Source organism: Centroberyx affinis, unplaced genomic scaffold (genome assembly GCF_046629955.1).
Source record: "Centroberyx affinis isolate AG114_WGS23_722 - 3 ecotype Tasmania unplaced genomic scaffold, CSIRO-AGI_Caff_v1 ptg000151l_1, whole genome shotgun sequence".
Taxonomy (NCBI): Eukaryota; Metazoa; Chordata; class Actinopteri; order Beryciformes; family Berycidae; genus Centroberyx; species Centroberyx affinis.
Window position 1 is genome coordinate 83,889 of NW_027278848.1, and position 27,703 is coordinate 111,591.

Below are 27,703 nucleotides of genomic sequence, written 5' to 3' on the forward strand. Positions count from 1 at the left end.
GGCAAATAGCTTAGTTCATTCTAGTTCAGAAAGAGGATAGACTGACAGATGCACTGCAAAAATGTCAATCTTGTGTCATTTAGTCTTGTTTTCAGTTTTAAAATCTTGCTTTTCTTAAAGCAAGTGCAAAAAAATCTGCTACTGGGGTGACAAAATTTCAAGAAAAGTTTCAAGAATATTCAGGTGACAATTTCTTAACATAAGGCACTAGTGTCAAGATCATGTCACTTAACTGAAACTAATTTAAGACTCAACATTAGATTAAATGACTTGTTAAGACAGACATTTTTTGCAGCGTATTGGTGTCACTGAAGAACAGGAGAGCTGCCAGTGTGCAGAGGAACTCACCTTTGCATGTCTTTCCATCCAGGCTGATCTCATAGCCGCTCTTACAGTAACAAGCAGGCCCTGCTGGAGTCACGGCACAGTTGTCCTGACAACTGGAGACAGTGCAGTTGGACACAAACTCTGAAGGGAGAGAAGGAGGGAGGAAGGGAGGGAGAGAGTGAGGGGATGAGTCTGGGGTAATTTGAAGAGGTAATGTGTGAAGGAACGAGGGAGGGGGATAGAGGTCTTACAAAGGAGCAATGGCAAGACCTGGGAAGAAACTCATAAAGGCATAACAGATGGGAGGGGGGACATTGGTGCATAGATCAGGAAATTTAAGAGATAAATTCACTGAGAATTGGGAAATGGTAAACAATATCATTACATTAGTTTTCTATTTAGACACTGACATTTTATTTGTGCATCTTTTCTCATCCTTCACTGTGTCTGACTGTTTTTTTAGCAGCCGCAAGGTAAAACTGATGAATGAGTCACAGATGTTTTGGTATAAGCATATATTTCACCGATAATGCACCGGCAGAATTAGCACACAAACACACTTCTATGCATAAACCCATAATGTGTTTTAATATTCTTTTGCATCTAGAGATGGCTATGATGACCATTTAGGGCAAATAACAAATTTCAGTGGTTAAATGTCCTTTATGCAGCTGATTCAGAACGCTGCTGCTCGAATCCTCACTAAGACCAAGAAAGTGGATCACATCACTCTAGTTCTTCTGAGGTCTTTAGACTGGCTTCCTGTCTGTCAAAGAATTGATTTCAAATACTACTGTTGGTTTATAAAGCACTGAATGGTTTAAGGCCAAAATACATTTCTGATCTTCTGCTACGTTATGAACCGTCCAGACCTCTCAGGTCGTCTGGGACAGGTCTGCTTTCTGTCCCCAGAGTCAAAACTAAACATGGAGAAGCAGCGTCTGCTGCAACTCTCAGTTCTTTTAAATCAAGGCTGAAGACTTTTCCGTTTGCCGCTGCCTTTTATTAAATCAAATAACTATCCATCTCTCACACTGCACTGTAACCTTTATTCTTGTATTTTACACCTGTCTTATTCTATTTTAGCCTATTTTTTTGTTTTTATTCTCTTAGCTCTTAAATGAATGTCTTTTATATGAATTTTATCCTTTTCATTTTGTCTCGATGCTTTTAATGTTTTATGTAAAGCACTTTGAATTGCCTTGTTGCTGAAATGTGCTATATAAATAAACCTGCCTTGCCTTGCTTTGCCTTATGTAGCTCTTCCCAATTCCTTGAGAGCAAACTTTTGGGATTACTTTACAAAAGACATCTATCTTTTACACCACCAAAGGAAATCTTTACTGTAAATTTTCAATACTGTTGATTTTCTTTCTAAATTGTTGACATCAATATTGGACCAAAGATGTTATATCAGTGGGGCCCTACTGGGAGGTGGGCTTTCTGAACAACTATGTAATAATCCATTCATCATGCTGCTACCAACCCACAGTTCATACTGTAAAGTTTGATCAATTACTTCGGCTTAACTAATCCTGCTGGGTACGATCTGGCACCAGACCCAGAGCTGAGGGCCTGTCTGCAGGTATGAGGAGCTGGAGCTTAGTAATGCAACCTGGGCCTCTTCCTGGGGAATATCAATAGCTCAGCAGGGTGCTGAAGTGTGTAAATACTTGATGAGCGTATGTGTGTGGCTAAACTATACATTCACTGGACACTTTATCTCTTTATCTCCCCGTTTATTCAAACCTCCTCTGGACAATGAGTCGCATATAAATAAAGCATACGTATAAAACATTTAGTCGAGAGGTTCAGTTACTGTTCATCTAAACATTAGAATTAGAAGCGTGATCTCATTGACTTTGAATGTGGTATGATTGTTGGTGGCAGACATGCCGATTCTGGCATTGCAGAAACTGCCAATTTCCTGGTATTTTGACACTCAACAGTGTCTAGAGTTGGCTGAGAATGGTGTGATGAACAAAAACATTCAATGAAAAGACCTCATTGATGAGAGAGGTGAGAGGACAAAGCTAACAGGTGGGCCACAAATATGTAAATAACAGCCCAGTGCAACAGTGATAGCGCTGCACAATATATGGCAAAAATGTTAATCCTGATTATTTTGCTGACAATTAATCACGGTTATCTGTTTCAGTTTCAGGAAACAAAATAATTTTATTACCCCCTTCACTTTTTCAGTACAGCATTTCTCAAAGTAGCAGCAGCTAGAAATTCTTGTTTTCATTCTGTCTTACTCTAATTGTCCTTATTTACAACTTATTTACTGTACAACATTATTACTTTGGGGCACAGCTACAACCCTAAGGTAAACTTAACAATAACAATAACAACAATAACAATAACAATACCGATAGCAATTGTGATGTTGTAAAACAAGAGAGCGAGAGTTTCCAGTCGAGAATAATCTCGCAGCCTTTTCTCAAAACATGTCTTGTGGCTGCATTGCATTATTAAGGCTGCTGTCACTGGAAAAGTTACTCAGCCTTTTCTATCCGTGTGTGATTGTTGAAAATAGTGGGTCTAGAAAGCATCCCTTGCTCTTCGACTCTGAGGGATTGACGCCAGAACCTGACATTTACCATTGATATTTAAGATCATTGGATTTTTTTTGCTATTAAACTCTATTGTAGCTGCACTGAAAATATCTGGACGCAACGTCCCATCATCTATCCACAGGAATAAGAAAAATATGCCACCAAGCCACAAAATGGACCCAGGAATGCAAAGTACATTGCCAATAGCTGTTTTGTAAGTGTTTTACGGTTGATCTTTCCTTTAAATGAAGCATGCATTCAGATACAACGGGGTCTTTGTATGGGTGACCAGAGAGAGAGATCAGCAAACACCGGCGCCCTGCACTCAAAATCAATCCCTCCCTGCCAAGCCTGACCATCATCACACACACACACACACACACACATCAAATATACAAGTGCACAAACATCACATGCTCCATTCACACCTTCCAGTCACTTCACCTACTCATCATGGAATCTCAACAGCCAGCGCAAAGCATATCCTGTGAGATATGTATCAAGACACACTGAGTCATAGCACAGTCAAACAGTCGCAGTCACATCAAACCAGGCTGAGATCTAGCCGTCATAAGTGATTCACTTTGCCCAGAATCACTAGCAGACAATTCACACTGACACTACACCTCTGGGGAGGAGGGGAGCGGGATTAAGAATTTCTTCTTTGAGGTGCAACTCTTTAAAGATTAAAGAAAATAAAAGCACACACATTTACAGAAGGTGCTTGTTTGTCTCCCACAGTTCAGTAAAAAAAATAAAAAATCAGCAGATTTCTGTGTTGCTGCTGGCTGTAAAGCTATTTAGCCTGATCAGGCATCTAGCTGCTCTGTATGAGAATGAACATCTTAGATTATACAAGTTACTCCCTAAACCCACTGCCTCACTGCCAGTCCCCTACAACGCAGTAAATACAATGACTATTACAGACACACTACAAGAATACAAGCCCTCCTGCTGCACTCCTAAGGCCTGCTGGGACAACCATGGTTCAAATTACAGACTTGCTGGGAATTTTCCATAACAAGTCTGAGCATTGAGCAACCCAGAAAGTGTTTATAAAACCAACATGAGCAACAATGTAAACAACCCACCATGACATACACCACAAAATATCTATTTTGGAGCAAATACAAATACATAAAAAATTACCTATTCCAGTTTAGAATGAAAACCACTCAATATGGGTGAGAGATGAAGCCCCCTACTGAGGCATTTGACCCCCTGGAAGATGAAAGATGTCCTGGGGAGGGCACACGCACACACGCAAGCACACACACACACACCCCCACACACCCCTACAAACCCAGCCAGCATGAAAGTGCATGAAAATTTGATGTCCTTTCCCATGGCTCTCTCCATGTTTTTTTTAATAAATATTTCATCCTAGCTCACTTCTCCTGTGAAGCCATAGTAGGGAGGTGGAAAGATGGGAATGGGAGAGAAATGTGCCCACCTCAGTAAGTGAACAGAATGACTGGACGGACTCTCAGGGGAGCAAAAGATAGACATGTCAGTCATTTAACAGCATAGATTCCATGGACATGCAGACCTCTAACCTGAGGAAACATTGCACGCTCCACCTACCCATGTGACTGAAATATTGTGACAACATTATTGATGTGTGTGAAAAATGTGCACCTATATGTACACTATGTACTGATATGGCTAATCCCAGGGACAAACTCAGTAATAACAATAGGAATAATCTTTATTTATATATCACTTTTCAAAACTCAGAAAGTAAAATAAATGCAAAATATAAATGCAAGGCAAGAGTCATAAAAGGGAGGTCAAAAACAGTGATTAAAGGTAACATGAAGTCATGAAAGCAAGTCTTTAAAAGTGAGTTTTAAGAAGTGATTTAAAAGATGATACAGATTTAGACCTGCCTGAGTTCCTCAGGTTGTTCCAGAGTCTAGGAGACCTGATGGCCTCTTGTTTTTAATCTACATTATGCAACAGCCAATAGGGGCCTGTCCGAGGAACTCAGGCTATGATCTGGCTATATAGTGTTAAAAGGTCTGTGATATAGCTTGGTGCCAGATCCATCCATGCCTTTAAAGTGATCAGTAAACTCTTTGAAGCAGAGAGCCCAATTCTGGTAAACAGGCAACCAAAGTTGGAGATGAGAGAGAGCCTTTTGACAGAGGCAAGAATATAGAGAGTTTCAATAGTCAAAGAGAGAAGAGATAAAAGCATGGAAGACTTTCTCCAGATCATTAAAGGATAAAAATGGCTTTGTTTTGGAGATATTCCTAAATTGAAAGAAACATGATTGCACAGCTCTCTTAACCTGCTCATCAAACCTCAAATTAGCATCAAAAATTACACCAAAGTTTGTAGCTGCTCGCTTTCCATTGGCAGACAGTGTCCCTAATTCATGGTGAAGCAATTTAATGGAGCCAGATGTGCTGAAAAGGACTATTTCTTATTTGGTTTCATTTAGCTGTAGACAATTCTGTGACATCCAACACTTATTATGTTGTTACAATTTATAGGCAGGGACAACTGTGTGTGTAACAGTGAAAATTTATGTTTGCAGATAATATGTCCAAGTGGAAGCATGTGAATGAAGAATAAGATGGGGCCCAAACATTTTTTTTTTCACCTTTATTTATTCAGGGGGAGTTTCACTGAGAGCAATGCTCTCTTTTTCAGGAACGCCCTGATGACATTCACACACATTCACACCTGGAAGCTGACCAGTACAACCACAGTCTGATCTGCTGGCCACTGAGCAGCTCCACTGGAGCGGTTGGGGTTAAGGGCAAGCACTGCTTTTCACTTTCCCCACCCAGATTTATCCTGCCAGTCCGGGGGATTGAACCAACGACCTTCCGGTCACAAGCTCGCTTCTCTAATCTTTAGGCCACCACTGCCCCTAAAGAAAATTGAACCCACATGTAATGTCTATTGAGGAAGAGATTTATGTCCTATTGCAACAATAGGAGTTGAACCAGTGGAGAACTTTGTCCCTGAAACTAACCCAGTTTCTCAAGTGATCTGAAATAGTATGGTCTACGATACTGAAGGTTGCCATCATACTGTAATAATAGCTTTTTAATTACATCCACTGGTTTACATTCACTGAGCGCCTGGAGACTAGCCTCAGATTGGATTCTAATTCTAGGCTTTTTTTCTATTGACTAAATATCTAATCTTGTTTATTTAGTGATAATTCAATAGCAGACTAGACTAGAAGTAGACGCTGAAGCTATCACTGCAGGCTGGAAGCATAGATGGGAAGCAGGTTACGCTACACAGCCGCTCTGTGTCCTGTGTGAACAAGCCCTAAGAAGGAACGTTCCCCAGCATCTGCTGCTAAAGGTCACTTTGTCTCTCTGAGGAGAGCAGTCTCTCTGCTATGAAGTGCTCTAAAACCATATTAGAATTCCTCAGAGATATTATTTTGACTCATAAAAGATATTAATTGGGTTGAGAACACTTTTATGTCAAAGACCTTGGATAGAAAGGGCAGTTTGGAGATGGGTCTGTAGTTTGCAGCAGACGAGGGGTCAAGACTAGTCAAGTCAAGTTTGTTTATTTATATAGCCCTTTATCACAAGCATGTCTCCGAGGACTTTACAGAGAATGTGTCTAGCTAGATCTAACTAAACACAATCACTGGTGAACAAAATTATATAGGACAAGCATAGCGAAAAACACAAGGTAGGCAAGAGCAGATTTTAGCAAGACAAACAATCTACCTATTCTACATAGCCTAACCTACCCGGCACCCCCAGCCTTAGACCCTAATGCACACAAGGAAAAAATCCCAAGAAAAACCTTAGTAGGAAAACTTGGAAGAAACTTTGGGCGGGCTGAGGCAAATATGTTTTTTGAGAAGAGATTGAACTACTGCATGTTTAAAACTAAAAGGGAAAATGCCAGTGGCCAGAGAGCTATTGATATTAGAGAAAATGCTCACAACTGACTGATTCGAATACCTCTTTAAGATACTTTGTAGGGACAACATGTAGGGGACAGGTGGAGGACTTCATGTGAGACTGTCTCCTCCAGGACCCGGGGAGAAATGGCTTCAAAGCAGCTCATCACAGAAGAATTACCAACAGTGACAGATACATCCCTGTCAGAGGGTGACATTTGCAGTCTTATATTCTCTAGTTTTTCGGTAAAGAATATAAACAATTCTTCACCCCTTGCCAGGGAGGCTTAAGTATAGTAATCCCAGAAGGGGTTAACAACTTAATCAATAATATTAAGAGCAGTCTAGAGTAACTCTGTAGCACACCTCAGTGTGTAGAGGAGTGGTGCAGCAGTAACACTCCCTGCTGGTTCTCACATTTTTATAAACTTTGTAAGCATTATACTAATTGGGGACCATCAATGCACTTTGTGTGTTCTATGCTGACTTCTCCTTGTGCCAAACATAACTTCCCTGAATTGTGCCAATACTGGGTAATTCACTGTTTCAGTTTTGTTTTGACTTCTACCCCGTCCTCTACTAATTCACCCTCCCCTTAAAAGATATTTTGGTCTTTCACATGATCAAGTTCTCTATTTGCGGTTAACTGGATCAGCACATTTTTAATAGGGTATTACATTTTTTACAAGCACAGTTCATCTGGAAAGTAGATAATCCCACCTGGGCCATCATAACTTGAATAGGTTCCTAGTTTTTGTTTTCAAAATGACAGCTTCAGCAATTTAGAGCACAAACACGGCGCATCAGTTTAGTCTGTCCTGTTCCATACGCACAAACACACAACGTCACACATGCTCTTGTCTCTACATGGCATACAGAATTGTGGCTTTATGGAAAATAAACAAAGGCACCAATGTGTTTATCATACTCCTACATACTGTATGTGTTTCAACACACAGGGCAGCACAATCCTTCAGTATCATAATCCAGTCTTACTGGCTGCCTATGTTTGGGGCACTCAGGCACTCTGTGTGAGGGTGCAGGATGAACTCTTACACAAGGCCAGTAAATGAGTCTGTTAGAGCTCACTAACAGAGTTCACTGTTGGTGTGCTGTGTTAAGATTCAATGGGTAGGGAATGTATGGGGAGGATGGTAACATGCGCAAAATTATCTGTACAGTAAGATGGCGAATAGGAGAACAGACGTCCAAAGACTTATAATGATGCCCACTCCTCTTCCCATCATTTAGACACATATACTAACACATGAAGACTTACACTAACATTTGTAAACTTACACTGCACTCTGCATACTCTTTTACATTCAAATTCACTAAAATGCGGGACTTCTGGCCGACCCAGCGCGAGATGGCAGCATAAACAACTAGCTCCCGATCAACACTCGATGAAAATCCCCGAATTCAAATACTTAAAAATAAATAAACACATCTGAAACAGAAATGGAAAGGGGAGGAAGATCAAGAAGACAAAAAAACATCAAAAACCTGGCAAAACAACTCGAACTGACCGATGAAGACGGAGGAGACATGGCGGACACAGGGGGTGGCGAAGAGGATGAACACATGGAGGCCGAAGTGGCTGATGTGATATGCTCAGGCTTGAAAGATATCATTAAGGAAATTCGGGACTTGAAAAAACTGAGCTGAAAACAGAGTTCACCACATTTAAAGAAGAAATTAAAAAATAAATGAAGGAAGAACTCAAGGATTTTAAGGGGATATTAACCAAAAGCTCACAGAAACAACGAAAGAACTAGCAACACAAACCACGAGAATTGTGGGAGCCGAACAGAGAATTGGCGAGATAGAAAGCTGGAACATGGAGGTAAAAGATGCCCTTCTTCAATCACTCAAACAGCAGAGAATATTGCAAGACAGGCTGACAGACCAAGAGGAAGAAACCGACGGAACAACATCCGTATCTTTGGCCTGGGAGTAGAGGGCAGCTCCGTCTCACAATTCATTGAGCGACTTCTGAAAGCCGAGCTCTCCCTGCTGACAGAAACAGATCTACAAATACAGCGGGCACACCGAGCTTTAATGCCGAAACTGGACTCTGACAAACCTCCAAGATCTATTGTGGTGAATTTTCTTCAGTACACAATGAAGGAGATGGTGCGCCTACTTTTGGAAGTTTAATTGTTCTTTGTTTGATATTGAGTTGCTCAATGTTCCTAGGGCTGTTATTGGTTGTCATGGTTATGATATGGTTTCAAGGGAAGTATACAACCTCACAAAAAGAATATGAGTAATATCGCACTGGTGTCAATGAATGTGAATGGGCTGAATAACCCAATCAAAAGAAGCAAAGTAATTCTGAAAATGAGAAAAGTTAAGGCCCAATTTATCTTCATGCAGGAAATGCACTTATCTCAGGAAGAACATGAGAAGCTAAAGAAATTTGGTTTTAGAAACACATTCTATAGCACATACAGGCAGAGTCGCAAAAGAGGCGTGGCAATACTTGTGCAACACTCAATCAATTTTGAATGCTTGAAAGGAATTAGTTACAAAGAAGGACGATACATTATTGTCAAAGGAAAATTAGAAAATGAGATGGTCACATTAATTAACATTTCTTCTAATAAACATTTCTTTAAATCTTTATTTACAGTTATAGCATCAGAAGCAGAAGGCACTGTAATGTGTGCAGGAGGTTTTAATGTGATACTGGATCATAAGATAGACACAACAAGTATAAAAAGAAATAAAACTCACTTAACTAAAATGATGAATGCATCCTTGAAGGAACAGGGGATGGTTGATGTATGGAGAGAACTCCATCCAATGGAAAAAGAATATACACATTTCTCCATCACACACAATACTCATTCTAGAATTGATTATGTATTTATGAATAGCTGGGATCTGCATAAGGTGAAAGACTGTAAAATTTACTTAGGAAACAACAGACTGTAAATACGATACACAAAATCAGAGACCTTTGCTCAGGTCAACTGAGGTATAATGCTAAAGAAATAGAAACCACATTCAAAGATTACTATAAGAATTTATATACACAACCGCCCTCATCTAGTGAAGAGGCAAAAAGACAGTTCCTCAATTCTCTTGATTTACCAGCTATTGGAGAATTGCAAAACAACAACCTCACAGCTCCAATAACACCTGATGAAGTATCTAAAGCCATAACCAGACTTAAGGCTAATAAGACTCCTGGAAGTGATGGTTTCCAATCAGAGTGGTACCGAGCCTTTAAAGAAGAACTAACCCCTCTTCTTACATCATCCTTTAATTGGACCCTTAAAGAAGGTCAGCTACCGCCCTCTTGGAAAGAGGCGATAATTTCTGTAATTCCCAAAGAGGGAAAAGACACAGAATACTGTAGCAATTTTAGACCCATATCTATTTTCAATGTGGACTACAAGATATACACATCTATTATAGCAAAGAGATATGAGAAATTTATGACTGATCTAAGTGATGAAGATCAAACCGGTTTTATTGTAGGACGCCAAACACAAGACAGCATTAGGAGGACTCTGCAAATAATAAACTCGACACAAATGAAAAAAACTAGTGCTATTTTGATAAGTCTCGATGCCGACAAGGCTTTTGATAGTGTGAATTGGAACTTCCTGTATCTAGTATTAGAGCAGTTTGGACTCAACAAAGACTCAATTAAATGCATTAAAACTATCTATCAAAATCCTACAGCTAGAATAAAAATTAATGGTAGTCTAACAGAAAGAATAATGCTGAAGACTGGCACCCGTCAAGGATGTTGCTTGTCCCCTCTCCGCTTTGCCCTATACATTGAGCCCTTAGCACAGGCTATATGACAGAGTGAGGAATTAAAAGGAATTAATATCAAAGGAGAGAAACACACAATCAGCTTATTTGCGGATGATATCATAATATACCTGGAGAGCCCCAATACAAGCTTTACCCAGCTGATGCACCTTATAAACATATATGGTGGTCACTCAGTATACAAAGTAAATGTAAATAAAACACAGATTTTGGCCTTTAACTATACTCCATCCAAAGAAATTAAGAGAACTTTACAATTGAAATGGGATTCAAAAACTATACAATTATATTGTTTATTATATGCAAATATAATGAGTTTTCAGGATTTGAAAGAGAGATATGGATTAGAAAATTAGGATTTCTTTACATATTTACAGTTGAGGGATTATTTTATAAAGGAAATACAAAACTCAAAAACCTCGAATGGAGTGCTTGATGTAATGATGCAGACATATAGTGGGACGAGATTTAAGGCAATCTCGGTGCTATACCAAAATCTAAGAGACTGTAAAGCTTCCTCTACTATGTACATTAAGGCTAAATGGGAGAGGGAACTGAACATTGACATTACAACGGAAAAATGGCTCAGCATGTGCGAAACACAACACACCACTACAAATTCAAGAACATGGAGGGAGTCTGGATGGAAAAACCTAACCTGCTACTTCATTACACCTAAAATAAAGAGTAAACAAACAGGTTCACAACAGTCATGTTGGCGGATATGTGGGAGTGGAGAGGCAAACCACACACACATTTTTTGGGAATGTCATCGGCTTAGAGTGAGAGAAAATGTTTTTGTTAGTAAATGGAAGAAATGGATGATTTATGACAGTGGAAACTGCTTATGGACTAACTGATATATATATTTCAAGATACTGGATTTGTATACGCCCTTCATCGATAATGGACACTTGTAACCATGGCTCTTTTGTTTTTGTTTTCTATGTATTTTGTTTGCTTCTGTTTTCTTTTTCTATCTTTCTGGTTGTAAAAAAGTCATAAGTCAACATACACAATCCTTTTGGTTGTATGCACAAACAAAAACTCAATAAATATTAAAGTTTAAAAAAACAAAATTGACTAAAATGCGTGATTCAAAGTATGCTGAAGAAGTCTGTGACAGTGTGTGATAGTGATACCTCTGCAGTGTGGTCCCTCATCCCAACCGTCAGTACAGTCTGGGACCCCGTTGCACAGTTTGCTCATGTGGATGCACAGCTCTGTCCCCCCACACTGGTACTCATTGGGGGGGCACCGTGATACACGAGTGTGTGGACCTGAAAAACACAAACACAAAACATGGTTAACTGAAAGAATTTATTAATATGAACCACATCTGTGCTGTTCCTAAGAAGGACAAGATTTCCAGCCTTGATGCCGTGATAAAGACCTTTCAGCCAACTGGGACTGTTCTAATTTAAAATAATCATCTCTATCTCTGATTGATAGAAAACTGTAGTGATTCAACCTATACTCAGTTCATGAAACCTTCACATTTTAGTCTTTAAGGAGGACAGTCATTCTTCTATTCATTCCAAAGAAACTGCTGCTGCTGCTGCTTCCAGAAACTTAAAACACATCACTTCAGGATTTTTCCCAGGAAACAGCTACCTACTCATAGGTAACTGCTTCAGCAAATGTAAAGTCCTTCTCCTGTTCCAAGGGCAAGCTCAAGTGTGTAGTCCGCACTGCTAAGTGGGTCACTGGCTGCCAGCTGACCCCGAGGAAATGTATGACAGTAGGACAAAGACAAGTGAAAGGATGATCGCCATCGGCCCGTTCCTCCCATCTGTTCCAAGAACTCTTGTCTGGTAGACAGCAGTGGTCCATTCACTTCTTCCCAAGAGGCGTCTCCCTGCTTAACCTGCACCCGTAACACTGCCCCCACCACACACACACACACACACACAACACACACACACACACACACACACGTGCGCGCACGCACACATACATACACACACACACACACACACACACACACACACACGTACAGCATCTGGACGTGTGTGTGTGTCTCTTCCCACCCAACCAAACCTGACTCCTGTTACTATTTATTATTACCCAAGTAGTATGTGCATAGACTCTTGAAGTGATATTTCTTTAAAATATTAGCACAATGCAGTGTCTCTTCACACTTTGCCACTTTATAGCTCATGGAATTGTCTGTTCTATGAGCCTCATATTCATGTTGTTCATTGTATTTAGAGTAAATACATCTTGGTGCAGGAGACTCACTACACTTTCCTCTTGCTACAACTACTGCATAGATACTGCATGTACATATAGAGAGAAAGTGATGTAGTCTACTGTCTATTTTATTGTATCTACTGTCATATTGTCATACATTATTCATTTGTAAGTATTAGGCAAATAAAGTTATTCTGATTCTAAAAAGAAATCAGACATATTTGACATAAGAAAACAGGCATGGTTGTTTGCCTCTTTTTTTCCTCCTAATCCTTACTGTTCATGTCACTTACCTCCTTTCCTAATACTTCTCCCTTTCCCTCCTCATCCATCACAGTATTTCATTTGTATTTCACTTCTCCTTTTGCCAACATAACAGGCAGAACCACAAGGCAGGAATCCAAAGAACCATTGTGGCAGCAGAAGATGGCAGCTAGGGAAAACTAGCAGGAGCTACAAACACACTATTATCCTGGTTGGGACTGGCCAAATGACTACCTTCTCTACATATACAGCATACACACATCCAAGCACCCCAGAGGCAAAACACCAATAGTAAGCACGCCAATGTTTGTGGCAGACGAGCCTGGTATAGTAGTATGTGCTAAGACGGAACCTTGAGATCCCTGGGGACAGACAACATGAAGCTAAATACTGTAGATCTCGGGTGAATATGAGTCTGGCCAAAGTTACTGCCTGCATGACACTAAATCTATGCAGCTCCAAGTCAATATTGGTCAGAATATATTCATAAAAACCTGGGCCAAGCAGAGATGGCTTTTCTCCTTAATCATGTTTTTTTCAGTATTCATTTGCTTGGGCCAGGCCTGCTGCCTTGTGCCTCTGACCAGAGTTTCATCTACAAAAAGACTCCAATGACTCAGCACATCATATTAGAAGCATTTCAATCCCTAGGTCCAACCAGTACATCCGCTGCCCAAAATATTGTGCTATATATCTCCCACTTACTGTCACCACAGCCCAAGTATATTTAAAGGGCTGTGAGATGCCTGTTGGGCAATAACTCCCTCCTTGATTGAATTTTCTCACAATAATTCACTTCATAATGATGTGTTTATGGCAGCTATTTACCATGCTGTAATCATGACACTAGCATGGAATCAAAGTTTATATGTTCAGTGCAGAACACAGAGTCTTATTTGTAGCGAATTTGTCAACTCCCCAAATCCCCATTGCTTTGTCTGTGTCTGAATCGTGGCAGACGGCAGGATGTTTCTATGTGTCTGTCCTTTATTCAGCTGTTTCATAATACACTGACATAATACACTAACACTAGCCTGACAGACAGCTCACTGACATTTGCAAAATAAGAGGAAATGAGAGCATTATCCTGGTCATTTGTCTAATTCTTGGTCTATTTTCAAAAACTGAAAGCTAAACGTTAGCAACATCAATATCTTTGTTACCTATAATTCCATACAAGCAAGGTTATACTTAGAAACCCTTTTAAAGATTTATCTTAACCATTTAGCGTAGCTGTAAACAAGATGCAGCCAGATCCATGTTTTTCTTTTTTTTTAAACCGATCACACTTTCTCTGCGAGGCCCATCTCCCTCCGCCCATGTGGAAAGTCAAACTGTTAGTCTTGGCGATCCCTCCTCCTCCCTCTCCTTCCTTTCCTATCTCCTCCCATCTTTCTTTTTCTAACATCTGTTGACCCATTTAAGAATATAAGAGGGAGGGCAATGTGCGGAAAATGAACAACAAAGAATGAAAAAACAAAAAGGAGAAAGAGAGGGGGTGGGGGAGAGAGGGGGAGAGAGAGAGAGAGAGACAGAAGACAAAATGGATCACCTCATCCACGGGAAGTGGACAGAGCCCCACAAGGCTCCATTCTATGGAGCATGGCAGCCAGTCGCTGCCATGCTCGCTGGCAGCGACTGGCAGGGCTGCAGTGGAAAAGGCATTGCTATGTGAATTAAACAGGGTCTTTTATTCCACATTCCTCAAGTGTGAGTGAGCCAGGTTAGCAGCCCAAAACCTCTTTCTCTTTGGGGGAATTCTAATAACACTAACAGTCTGTATTTAGTGTCTTTCTCTTCATAGCTCGTTCACTAGTTTCTGTTCGCTTGTTAACTTAATTGTCGAGTCAGTGGCGCATTAGTGAGCTGTACAGTCAATGTGTTAGCTTCTCAGTGAGATAGATCTAGACAGGCTGGCTGCAACTGGATCAAATATTCTATTCTTTAGCTCCATTAGGGCGGTGCATCCAGGGAAAGGGGAAAAATAAAAGGATTCTGGTGTCTCCATCATCGACCCAATACAGGCTATCATTGTGATGTGCCAGTGGATGAAAACTGAGGTTGGAGATTTGACCATTCTTTTCCTATGAAGAACCAGGGGATTGTTCCAGGGCGTCACAGAGACGTCAGCAGACACCAGGACCGAGTTCACTTCTTCCATAGGTCTGTCTGACTCAACAGATCTGTGCAAGGCTGTACGCACACACACACACACACACACACACCTAGCTCCAGCCTAGCTCATTCTAAAATCACAAACCAATAATGGGGTTGTCGTAAAACAATTAAACTTCAATGGATATATCTCTATAAGGAAACAAGATTAATACCTCATGGATTTTTTCCAGTGCCTATGGAGTCACTTTTGGAGCTAAACAAAGCCTTTCTTCTCTAACCATCTATCAAAACAAGATTGGGGGACGGCGGATTCCAGACACCTTGCACGAGTGGAGTCTCTAAGCCGCTCCACATAGAGGCAGATCACATGCACTTTTCCAGTCCAAGGGGTGTGTGTGCGGTGGCTAGACGTGACAGGAGAAGTAAGGCCATTGTTTGGATCACACAAATCGGCTGTGGCCCCCTACAAAGCAGGCTGAGCCGCAGTGTTGTAAGCAGTGTCACGTGGCGTCCAGCCCGGGTCTGAGCTGTGGCAGGGACACGTGTGGGGAGAGATGGGGAAATGGGGAGAGTCAAAGGTAATGGCAAGGGGCAGGGTGATGAAAGGGGAACAGTTTTAGGATTGGCATTTAAAGACATATTCTCCTCGGTACTTGTAACAGCTATAGGAGCTCTGATAACTTGTTGTTGATAATCCTTGTTTTTAAAAGTTTTCACTCAAATAACATTTTGAAAATGAATTCATCTTGGAAACACTGTCTTCATCAGTGTCTCCTCTCTTATAGCCCCAATAGTAGTCTGAGGCCCAGCTGGGTCTGACTGAGGAGCTGAAGTAGCCCAGATCCTGGGTCTGGTTCAGATTGTCCCTGAGCCCAAAGCTTGTTGGGCCGTGGGGATTTTCCATTCACCAGTGCATGCCTCCAGTCCATATGCTAGTCAGCACAATGCTCAATCAACCAATAACAAACACACAAACAACAAAAAGCTGCCTGTACTTGAGCAAAACATAAAAGGGACGTTAAGCAGGCCAGAATAAGGCCTAATGAAGAAAGCAGCAGGGCAGCTCGTTCGCCTTGCAGCTAGCATAGCCACCTACAGCCTGGAGTTTATTTTGTGCACTACAGAAGCATGGCTACCAGCATATGAAACAATATGAAACAAAGTACTACAGTACATTCCACCCTGGCACTGGTCACTGAGGAGAATACCTTTACACCAACAACCGTTTGATCATTAAAGAAAAAAAAAAAATGGTACGTTTCATGCAATATCAAACATCCCAATACAGATGAATAATTTAATGTGTTGATCCATAAATATACCTCATGAATAAATAAAGTGGTGTGCCCAGTTTACTGCCAGCAGCACTTAATGACGCTGTGCTAATAGTGGGTTTCTCTGACCACTAATGACCATGTCCCGACAGGCTGGCTGGCCCTTCCTGTGATGCCCCTGGCCCAGGATCCACATGACACATTCTTGGATGAAGCACCCATATCCTGACCCAGCAGGCCAGAGGCACCCCTGACCTCCCCCTGCCTGCCCCGCCAAACAAACACAACTCCAAAACAACTAGGACACGGCGCTGAAAACAAGACGCAACAACACCGAAGAGTTTCATTTGCTGCCACCTCATCTAAGTGAGAATAGTGCGGCCAACATGGGAGTTTGTATTTTGATGTTGCTAGTCAACACATCTTAGCCTTGTCAACAAGTTCACGGACAGCCAGAACAGCAGGCACAGCAACAGCTAGCAGAGTGCTGTGGGTAACAATGCCTACACCTCAGCACTGTTTGTTATTTCCCTGACAGCTTTCCTATAAACATTTCACTTTCCAGATGAAAAAACACCACATCCATCTGCCACGCTGACCAAACCACTGGGTGCCTTGAGAAAATTACAACAGTTCTGTCAAGCTGATTTTTTCTGAGCCACCTCAATTCACTCTGTTCAGGCAATCATCAGCATAACACTGTTTTTCACAATATATGCAGTTCAGTATGACTCTCTAGGGCCTTAACCCTGGTGGCAGACGCTGACTATCTGTGTGCCCACCCTTAGTGCCCACCCTGCACTCGGTGGCTGGATCTCTGGTCTCTGGCCCTCTGCTCGCCCCCTCCTTCCCCCATACCCACACCACATTTACATTCCATCCTGGGGGGCTTCTGGGGTGGCTGGCAGGGCGACAACCAAAGCAGGAAGGCTAAATCCAGCTCTCGAAAGCACAACAAACTCAGCCTTCTCCAAACACAGGAGCACCACTGCTCCTCAGGGCAGAGAAACCACTAAGCAGACAGCTCTATCAGTAAAGTAAATCAAGTTAAGACAGCACCAGCAGATTCATACAGGCCAATGCCACCACAGATCCTGATAAATACAAAACAGATTAGGCCTATATCAGTATTGCAGTCCGAGTTGTGAAAGAGAGGAAGAGAAAAAACAAACAGACACAAAGGAAATCATTTGATAAATTTCCAAGTTATATCATTCACCACACACACACACACACACACACACACACGTACACACATACGTACACACACACACACACCTTCCTGAGGAGGCATCTGTAAAGCTCATGCATAAAAGGATAGATAACAAAAGTTCCAACGCACACCATCTTACACACACACACACACACACACACACTTGTAAGTGCTCATGTGCCAGCATGCAGGTAAACACACACACCCACACATGCACACGCACACACGCACGCACACACACACACACACACACACATACAGATGAAAGAATAAAAAATAGACCTATTGAATACTAAATGAAGTTCTTAAGTACCTACTCTATTTCTGAGATTGAACAGACTCATTCTTCGATTCACTGGCCTATTATATCTTCACAATTGAGTGAGGATTAACTTAAAACCATTAAAATTGCACAGGTTCTCCATGTAAAGAAACGATGGGGAGTTATACTGCTGCCCGAGAATGACTAAATATCTTGAAAGGCCCAGAAAGCAAGAGACTAACTTTAAACACCATAAATCAAACACAGAGCCCTTCTCTAGACAGCCATTTTCATGTGATTGCGTAGTACATTAGAAAACTAATTCAAAGACAGAGGACTAATTATCCCATAGAAAAACAGCTATGCAAATGGCAGGAAGGGCCTGAGGAGGTCGGAGATGAGGACGAGACAAAAAGAGTAGGACAAAAGAAATTGAAGGAGACATAAAACCTGAGGCGACAGATGTTAAACACCTACTGTAGAAGACAACCTGTGTGTTCAATAATGCATTTCTCTCTCTGCAGGATATAGTCACTTGTATTACACCGCCTCCTAATCAGACACAAGGTGGCTTACTGGGAGGGGAAGAGAGAAGAGCCACGAGGCAAAGCCAGGTGTTCTGCGTCTGTTTGTGTCATGAGGAGTGGGGGCTTCACTTGCCCAAATTATCAAATTAGTATTACAGTTCATGTTTCTCCTGAATCGTACCATCTTTTTGCGCAGTCCCCAATCTCTCTCTTCCTGTCGCAGGCTTGGTCCTGTCCCCCCCTAAGTGTGCCTCTGGCCTCATCTCTCCCCCTCCTCCGCCTGCCCCCCTTCTCCAGAGAGCCCTGCTGAGATTACATAATGGTCTTTTTAAAATTTAAACCCCTGACACGCTTTTCTTGGCTGCACACAGGCTGGTCTCTCTTGTCCTGCCTCAGGGGGGCCAGCTTTGCCCTCTCTAGTGCCCCAGCTACAACCTTCCATCTAAAACTGGGCAACTGGTGGCCGCTAGATCGCATCCAGCCCCCACACCCTTCAAACAGAGCACCCATATAAACTTTTTGCCCGTATGTGCCACGCTATTATTATTGTTGTTGTGCAAATGTATGATAACTGTGATTTTGGGACCATATGCATGCATTTGGAACTGATGGAAAGATAAGCTCAGATGAAAGATGTAACATTTACTCCCATCTATCTTTGTCAGAACTCAGATGTCACTGGAGCACTTGGAAATTACCTTTCTTCATTCCCTCACCTCATTTGCCTATTTTCACAGAAATTGCTTGTCACACAACAGTTCCAGCTTTGGGACGTTTCCAAGATCTTCCTTCTATAAAGCAGGTATCTTTGAGCTCTATAAAGAGGATTTCTTTTTCACTGTTTGAAGGCACATACACATCTATTATCACTCAGCCAATTATGATTTGCTGCACATAATAATACAAGAGTTTTGAAGGTCTTAAAGATCGTTTTTATCAGTTAACACATTAAGCATTCTGGTCAGATTTACCAATGTTAATATGCATCTACAGCGCATCATTTCAATCACATTCCAAGCAATGCTATCAGTCCAATATTTATTATTTACTATTTACACATAATAGTAATGAAGTAAATTCCTTGAAAGCTTAAATATTCTGAATATTTCATTTCTCAGATTATACACAAGTGTTGATTATACATTTTCTGTGTCATGTCTGTCTCAGAGAAAATGCAACACATTATATATTGGGAAACATTTATATCTTGTAGGCGATTTGGTTCCAAAACCATGCACTGTCCCACTATATGGTCGCTCATGTTCCCGTTATTACACTCACATTACATCATATGAGTTTGTCTGAGTTTCAGAGTAGTGCACACTCATGCACACACATCTTCAGGCCCCTGTGCACTGACTGAGGAGTTTTATGGCTCCCACTGGCTCCGCTGGTCACAGGCTGGCATTCTCCGCTGTTTATACGGGATGTAATGCATGCATGGGTATTTGTGTATATGTGTGTGTTGGGGTTTGCCTGTATATGTGATATGCAGTGTATTGTGCCTTTGTGTTCTTTCTTAGAAGGGTAGGATGTTTGCTTTATTTTTTACATGAAAGAAACAGAGAGAGCAAGTATATGCATGAGAGAGAGAGAGAGAGAGAGAGAGCCTGAAATCCCTCTGCACACATTCACTCACACCTGCAGCAGGTTCTTGTAGGAACAAGGTGCTGGAAAGCGAGAGACTCTTTCATGTTGAGCAAAGGTTGTTTTCCTTGACATGTTGATGGCTATCTGGATTGGGTGGGTGGCTTATTGAGTGCTTCTAGGATACAGTAGCAGGATCAAACAGATCAGGTCCTGTTACGCATCTGAACAGGATAAGCACTGGCTCAGTAACAGGGTCAACTGTCTGTACATGATACCATCAATCTAATATACACCAAGCAATGAAATCCTCCACATCTATCAGAACAATTACTGGAGGTCTAACCTCTGTGCAAGTAAACGGGCAGAAAACTCACGAATGTGTCTTTTTAAATCAGTGATTCTTTTCTTTTGATAAGAATCAGTGATCCAGACACCAGACAGTGCATTACATGATGATAAATTATGCTTTCCATGTCAAAACACGCTCTGAGACTTGCTGTTACAAAAGTGTTTCATCTCCTAAAAGGCTAATTGCAGCCTAGGTGGGAACTGTCTGTAAAACTGCCTTATTACAGGCCAGGGGCAGGGGACGTCATTTCAGCGTTACGCACTTCCTGTGGTTCCAGGCACACTCGGTGCACGTGGGAATATTCGAGCGCCTTAATAAAGCCGGCAGACTGAGGAGATGGCAGCTCCAGAATAGCCAACACCCTGCCTGAAGGCTATGGACCTGAGACATTACCAGCTGACACAAAAAACACAAACACTTTACTTTTACCTTTCTTTGGCATCATATGATGCATAGACTATGGCTGCTGATCATAGTCCTATATAAAACAGTTCAATATAGGGCATATGCCTAGAGACCGCTTTGTTTTTGTTTTTATTCTGTCAGTATCCCTCTCTGCCTGTCTGACCCAGCACCCTGGGTACAAAGAACAGCATTGTGGGTGATACACAGCAGGGCAAAGCAGCTGCACTGGACAGTGGCTGACTTCACTGGCAATAGCCAACACCCCAACAAAGGCCACTGTGAAGCCCCATCCACATGAGTGAATAAATAAACCTCTCTCATGCTATCTTTCAACCAGGAGCATCTGCAAAAGCGGCCTCACAAAGAGCACATTTATCACAACAATAAAACTATGAATGTTACTGAACATATGGGTGGTGCACATACAGTTTGGGTTACATGTCGGATATCCATAAGACCCTGTATGACAATATGGGATTTTCAGTAGGCTTTGTCATAACTCCTTCAGTGCCAGTAACACACACAGAAAAGTAGATTTTCACAGAAGTTTTCCACATAAGTTCCATACAGTGTATATATTTTTTTTATTGGGTTTGGATTCATACAATATTATGTAGCTATAGCACCCAACATCTGATATGCACCAAACTTCATGTGGGTGAGGTTTAGTGCATGGTGAAGAATTCAAAGGAGTGTCCAAAAGTAACAATGAAAACCAACCCAACAGACTATTTAACCATAGTCTTCTGTACTTTGAAGTATTCTGTAGCGGCAGTTTGAAGTGCTTCCTTTGTAATGTACTCAGTAACTTTCCTCAATAACAATCTCGGTCAATCCTAATCTCAACAAAAATGGCGAATTTATAATAAATCTAAATGCAGGAATGAGCCTTCAGTTTATGGCCTTTCTCCTGTCTCTCTGACTCACTTCACGTGCTTTCCTTCCTGCTGCTGTGGAAAGCCAGGTCCCTACAGAGCAAGAGTCCTATAACTGTTGTTTTTGAGAGCTGGCATGAAGTAGTGGGAGTTGCGGGAGACAGGGGATGTAGTCACTGTTGTTTCTGTCCCAGATAGAGACACGGAAGGAGGCTGGCCCGCAGATGAGAAGGGGGAAAGAGCAGGTTGTGAAAAACAGCAGGTTTCTCCATTGCCCTGGGCGAGTCTCTAATGACTTCCAGACCCACTCTCATACAATCTCTCCCCTCCTCGTCTAGACTACAGCCACAGCACTCTACCCAAGCCTCCTAGTCTCTCACTCTCTCTCTCTCCCAAGCTAACCCCCCAACACACACACATACACACACACACACACACACACACACACACACACACACACACACACACACACACACACCCCCACCCCCTCAACCCCAGCCTCTTCCTCTTAGAAAACTACAGGCGTTTCAGTCTGAGAGGCTGACCAAAAAGACAGTGCTGCTTTCATTCCCTCCCCAGGGATTCAGCCTAAAAGGATCTCGACTCTAATGAAGACTTTGAAATGACGGCTGTCTTTTTTTTAGTTCCTCTTGGTTTGGTGTTGTCTCATGACTTCCACCTCTGTGGCTCTGAATGTAAAAGGAAATCACGTCTTTCAAAGAAAGACAAACTTTGTAAATCTCCTAATTGGGCATGACTAGACTGTGTAAAGGCAGATTGACCTCTCCCACTAGCTGATAAAACATTGCATTGTTTTCTCCAGCCAAGCTATGGTGAGCCTATTAAATCTAATTACCCGTCAATGTCAAGTCTGTTAACCAATGACTGCTTTTAGAACCTGGTGGGAGGGATAAATAGCTGGAGTAAGATATTAGTTTGTACCCTAGATTCTACTAGAACTGTGTTTTAAGAGACACAGCGACACAGCAGTGGGCTTTTGAGCCATTTCTTATACTAGCAAATAAAGGGCTGCTCAGAAACTAGAGACCACATCTGTTAGATGGAATTGCAGCCAAATCATTCCATATAAGTCATGCACACTGCCAGAAGAACGTCCTCCTACACAGATAAGCTAAACATGTTCCATGTAGAATTTTCAACTTAATATATAACTTATTTGTGATGACACATTCTTGCACTATCAAATGCAATGTCAATGGCCGTTATCACTTTTCATTTTACAATTTCATATTTAGAGAAAATGCTACCTTTAACACTCCCTTACTGCTATCAGGGGAGATCGGCACCAGTCATGAGGATTAGGCGATAAAGTGAGTGCTTTGGATACACTGTTAAATTTCAAGCAATTGAAAGACTTGAATGAGAATATTTAACCTGGTTGCATTATTTACTGCGTTATCTACTAGATTATCTAAATAAAAAGCATCTTAAACTCACCAAGTGTGCTTGAAATGAAATGATACCTACATAAGTGTAGATCTACATGAGTTGAGATCTTTAAATTTTCCTTCAACAGCCCCGGCCCCCTGACAATTATCTACACCGAGTGGTTAAATGTCAGCCAAAGTTCACTGTGCCGTACAAGTCAGATGCAGCAAGATCATAGCAATCAGGATACACAAGGAGGAAACCCACAGCCAGAAATATCAACCCATATGTGCACACACACACACATAGCTTCTGGATACAGTACATTGGACATTATCTAGTGTTACACTGTGTATTAGCTCAGTGTTATGCGCAGTGTATTTGGGAGACTCACAGACATCAGGCTCCTCGTCGGAGCCATCTGGGCAGTCCTTCTCCCCGTCGCAGCGCCAGCCCTTGGATATGCATGTTACCTGGTCTTTACACACAAACTGCTTCGGGCTGCAGGTCTTCGGGGCTGAAAGAGACACAAGAGTCAGAAAAAGAAGTGAATTAGTTAAAAAAGATTGCTGATTGTGATTCATGAAAGAACAAGTCCTTTTGTCACTGGTGATCTTTATTCCTGCAGTCTCATTAGCCAGCAGGGTCTGTTGTGTTCAGAGTCAATAGTGGCCCTCACTGGCCCTAATTACGTTCTGGAAAGTTGCTCCTCGACAGAAGGAACAGAGAGAGGGTACACAAAAAACCAAAACACACATTCACACAGGCCTGGTAAGGCTTTGCATAATTTGTTGCACCTAAATATCCAGGTCAGTGTTCCCAGGCCAATACCAGTGATGCAACACGTCTAGAGGATATCAAAGAACATCTTGTTCAGTGAACTGCCCCCCTATCCTCCATTTCGCCTCAATCCATCCTTCCAGAGAGAGAAAAAACTGCCCACTCAGTCCACTGCCAAATGGGGGAAAGTATTCAAACCCACACCAATTCAAGTCCTCTCCTGAACAGCACAGCCCATAAACACATAAACATACGTAGACAACAAACACACACACACACACACACACACACACACACACACACACTCACAACACACACACACACACACACACACACAAGCAGCAAAACTGTGTCAACCAGGGGCATTCACGGCAGGTTCTTGGTGAGTGTTATGGGTTAGAGCAGTGATACAGCGGCCCACATTAAAAGCACTTTGAATTTAATTGTGTTCTATATAATTGAATTAACAATTGAACACTTCCCAGCAATAAATGAGATGGTGGCAAATGTCTAAAGGTTAATAGTGAAACAAACAATTGTATTAACTGGCCCCCAGTCAGTGTCCAAAAGTGGCCCTCTGACTAAGCTACTTGAGGCCTGATGACCCCAAAAAATCAGCAGTCAGAAAATATAAAAAACAGAGTATCTCAAAGAAGTACTTGATTGTGTTTGTTGAGTACATTCTAGATGCAGAACTTTCCGGACTCTGTGGTTATGAGGACAAATGCAAGAACGGCCTTCTCACAACTGTGTTTCATTAAGCAGGTATTCAGCTGTCATTTGAAAAGTATTGAAAAGCAAACATTAATGGATTGGTGACTTCATGGACAGCACTAAGTGATACTTCCCAGGGTTTGGAAACAGGACTTTTTTCTCCATTTCTATAAAATGTTATTTTCCACCAAAAATAATACATTATGTTTAACATGCTAGTTCACTCAAATCTCTTGTAAGCAGCAGTGTTTCATGCTGAACAGATCTGGGGTATTATTACAATGGCACGTCACGTCACGACATTCATATAGTTATGATTGGAGAATTTTGAGTATTGGAATGAGAAAATGACATCTCACCTTTTTGAAAGTTTTTATTCTGGAGGCGTACATGGCCAAGTCATATTGACGGTCTACAAGGAAGGAGAGGACTGGGAATCTAAAGGGCATGTTGGTCCTTTACTGGGTTTTAGTGCATCAGCCAAATGGAAAACAAATCTGATTAAGCCTTTGTCCTCTACATGCTGCTCTCGCAAAACATTACTTTTTCAGAAACTATTTATTTATTTAAAAAAACAATGTTTTGACAGTTGACATTTAAAAGCGGGCAACATAAGATCCCAAACTATAATTGGATTTCACTCATGGATAGTTCCATTGTTTGAATATTTATCACCAAGCTGTGATTGAACCAGTGTTTTTGTAGCCTACCAGCCAAACTCATGCTTTCTCTCTGTGTCTCTCTCAAATTTCCTGTCTCCTCTGCATCAAGCACAGGGTCTCTTCTGCCAACCCCCCTTTCAGAAGTTTCCATGTCATCACCATCATACATTTTAAATACCCGTAGTCTAAAATCATTGTCCCAACACCTCTGACAGCCCCTCCTCATTCCCCCAACTCAACCCATCCCAGCCCCGGAGAGGTCTGATCATTTACACTTCTAATACAGTTTTTTGGGAGGTTGGTGTCTGGATGAGTGTCACCACCTCCCTTACACAAACATAGATTTTTCTAAACCAGCTACTAAGGCCAAAATATAAAGCACTGATTGCAAATGGTGATGTTATTGTAACCTCTAGACTATTTAGGCATATAGGATGACAAATAGGACAGGGGAAAGGATAGGGTAGGACAGGGTGAAGGATAGGATGAAGCAGGATAAACAGGATGACTGGAATTACATTTAAAGCTAGCCTCCAACTCGTGGGTGAAGGGAATCTTGAAATGGTGCTCAACCTAAATACCATGATTCAACCTGACATATTGCTGCACACATTCACACACTCCCTGCTTATCCTCCTCTCCCTACCACTGCTGCCAGAGTACTGAGAGAGAGAGAGAGAGAGAGAGAGTGAGAGAGAGAGAGAGAGAGAGAGAGAGAGAGAGAGAGAGAGAGAGTGTGTGTATGGTGGGGGTCTCTCGCTCTCTCAGAAGTCACAAGGTTTTGAATTATTCATGAAATGCAACCAGGCTTGTGTTAAAGTGTTTCCTCTTAGGAGAGCGCTTTTTTGGTGTGTGTCTGAGTGTGTGTGTGTGTGTGTGTGTGTGTGTGTGTGTGTGTACGTGCGTGCGTGCCTGTGCATTTGTTTGTTTGTTTCAGGGTATCAACAACAGCCATAGCAGGAAGCTAGTAGTGGTGCGTCTGTCTATTGTAAGCTCCCTTAGATGCTGACATGCTTTAACTCGGCATGTTGTTAACTCTGCTCCTAATAATGGCTGTGGGACGGGACCCATGAGTTCACACCACCCTCAGACTCAAACACAAGATGCTGCTGACAGAAACCTAGCAGAGAGCAGAGGAAGTAGGTCAGGAGGTTAGCTAGCTGATGTTGTAGGCAGCTGCAGTGATGTGTGTTACTGTACCACTGCAGGAGCTCTGCTAGCGGGGGCACTGTAGTGGGTAGAGGGAAGACAAGGGCGTGTAGACAAAGATAACCGTGCTTCAGCCAAACATACCTTAAGACAAGATCAAGAGCATAATGTGCAATTTTGTCTGGTGGTCTAATTGAGGGTTCAGTGAACTAGAGCACATGGATTCACACAACAGGCCTCAAATGTATTTGTCTTTTGTTTGGAGAAGAGAAAACAAAGGGAGGATGAAGACATCGACGATAGAGAAAGAGGGTAAATTTGATGGATATGACAGAACCCACTGAGCAATTTTACGTTGATTAGACGTTTAAAACACGTCTAAATGGCCATAGCCGTCTAGGCTAAATTAAGTTTAAATGGGGTTGAAAAGTGAAAGTTTATTAGATGTCTATACATAGACAATATTATCCTGGACTGTATACGAGCTACGCATAGACGCAATGTTGAAATTACTTCTTGTGCTCAGATAATTATCTTGTAGGCTAGTCTACAGGACTTCTCTGGTGCATATTTTTGGTATTTACAGATGTCTATTCATTGTAATAATGTATTTACTGCTTGGTCTAAAATAAGTCTATACATAGCCGTAATGATCCTGGGCTATATGAGAGCTAAAGCATAGACGCGACGTTGAAATCACGTCTTTTGCTCAGTGGGAAGACTATATAACAGAATAAACAAGATGAACCCCAGCCATGAGGACAAATAAAGGGGGAGGGGAGACAGTGATGAAGTGCTAGCCAAAGGGGATAGGGCCCGGCCTGTGCACCTATCCCTGACCAGCTGGGCCTATACAGAGGATCTGAGAACAGACTGAGCTGGGCTGGGATACTGAGATGGGATGGAGGAATGTCACACATGCTATCAATGAGCCGCCTGTGTGTTTACCCAAGTGGAGGCTGCGTGAAAATGCTTTGGGTCATCGCCATTTGGGCTAGATTACAAATCCCCTGCCCTCTACCCCCACCACTGTCTGCTAGCCCTCCAAGATGAGCTCAGTCTGGCGGGGAGGAAGCGCCCTCTCGTAAGGCAAACGCCAGCCTCTCCCCCGGCCACCAGCCCCATTTCCTCCAGCACCCACAGCAGTGCTATAAATACGTTGGAGGCCTGCCAGGGAAACTTGTAACGCAGGGCAAGACCAACCAGGGCACTACAGAGCTCCTGCAGACACTGAGGCTACCGCCTCATCACACATCACTCAACAATGGCTGAGGTAAAGGAAGACTTAAAGTGCTGTCGACACTGGTGCTGAAAGGCAACTTGAGTTGTATGGAATCCAGTCTCCAGAGCCAGCAGGGTAATGTATTGAATAGGGA

General features: G+C 42.0%; 1 protein-coding gene across 2 annotated transcripts in view; it reads right to left on the minus strand.

Annotated features, from left to right (window-relative positions):
• Nucleotides 1–27,703, minus strand: part of LOC139655014 (low-density lipoprotein receptor-related protein 1-like) — a 96,716-nt gene that overhangs the window by 58,239 nt on the left and 10,774 nt on the right. For both annotated transcript variants that reach the window (XM_071532310.1, XM_071532318.1), the window contains exons 2-4: nucleotides 23,417–23,539; nucleotides 11,706–11,843; nucleotides 349–468 (exon numbers count right to left, since the gene is read on the minus strand). In XM_071532310.1, coding sequence (XP_071388411.1) covers nucleotides 349–468; nucleotides 11,706–11,843; nucleotides 23,417–23,539 — 381 coding nt within the window. The remainder of the gene's footprint in view (nucleotides 1–348; nucleotides 469–11,705; nucleotides 11,844–23,416; nucleotides 23,540–27,703) is intronic.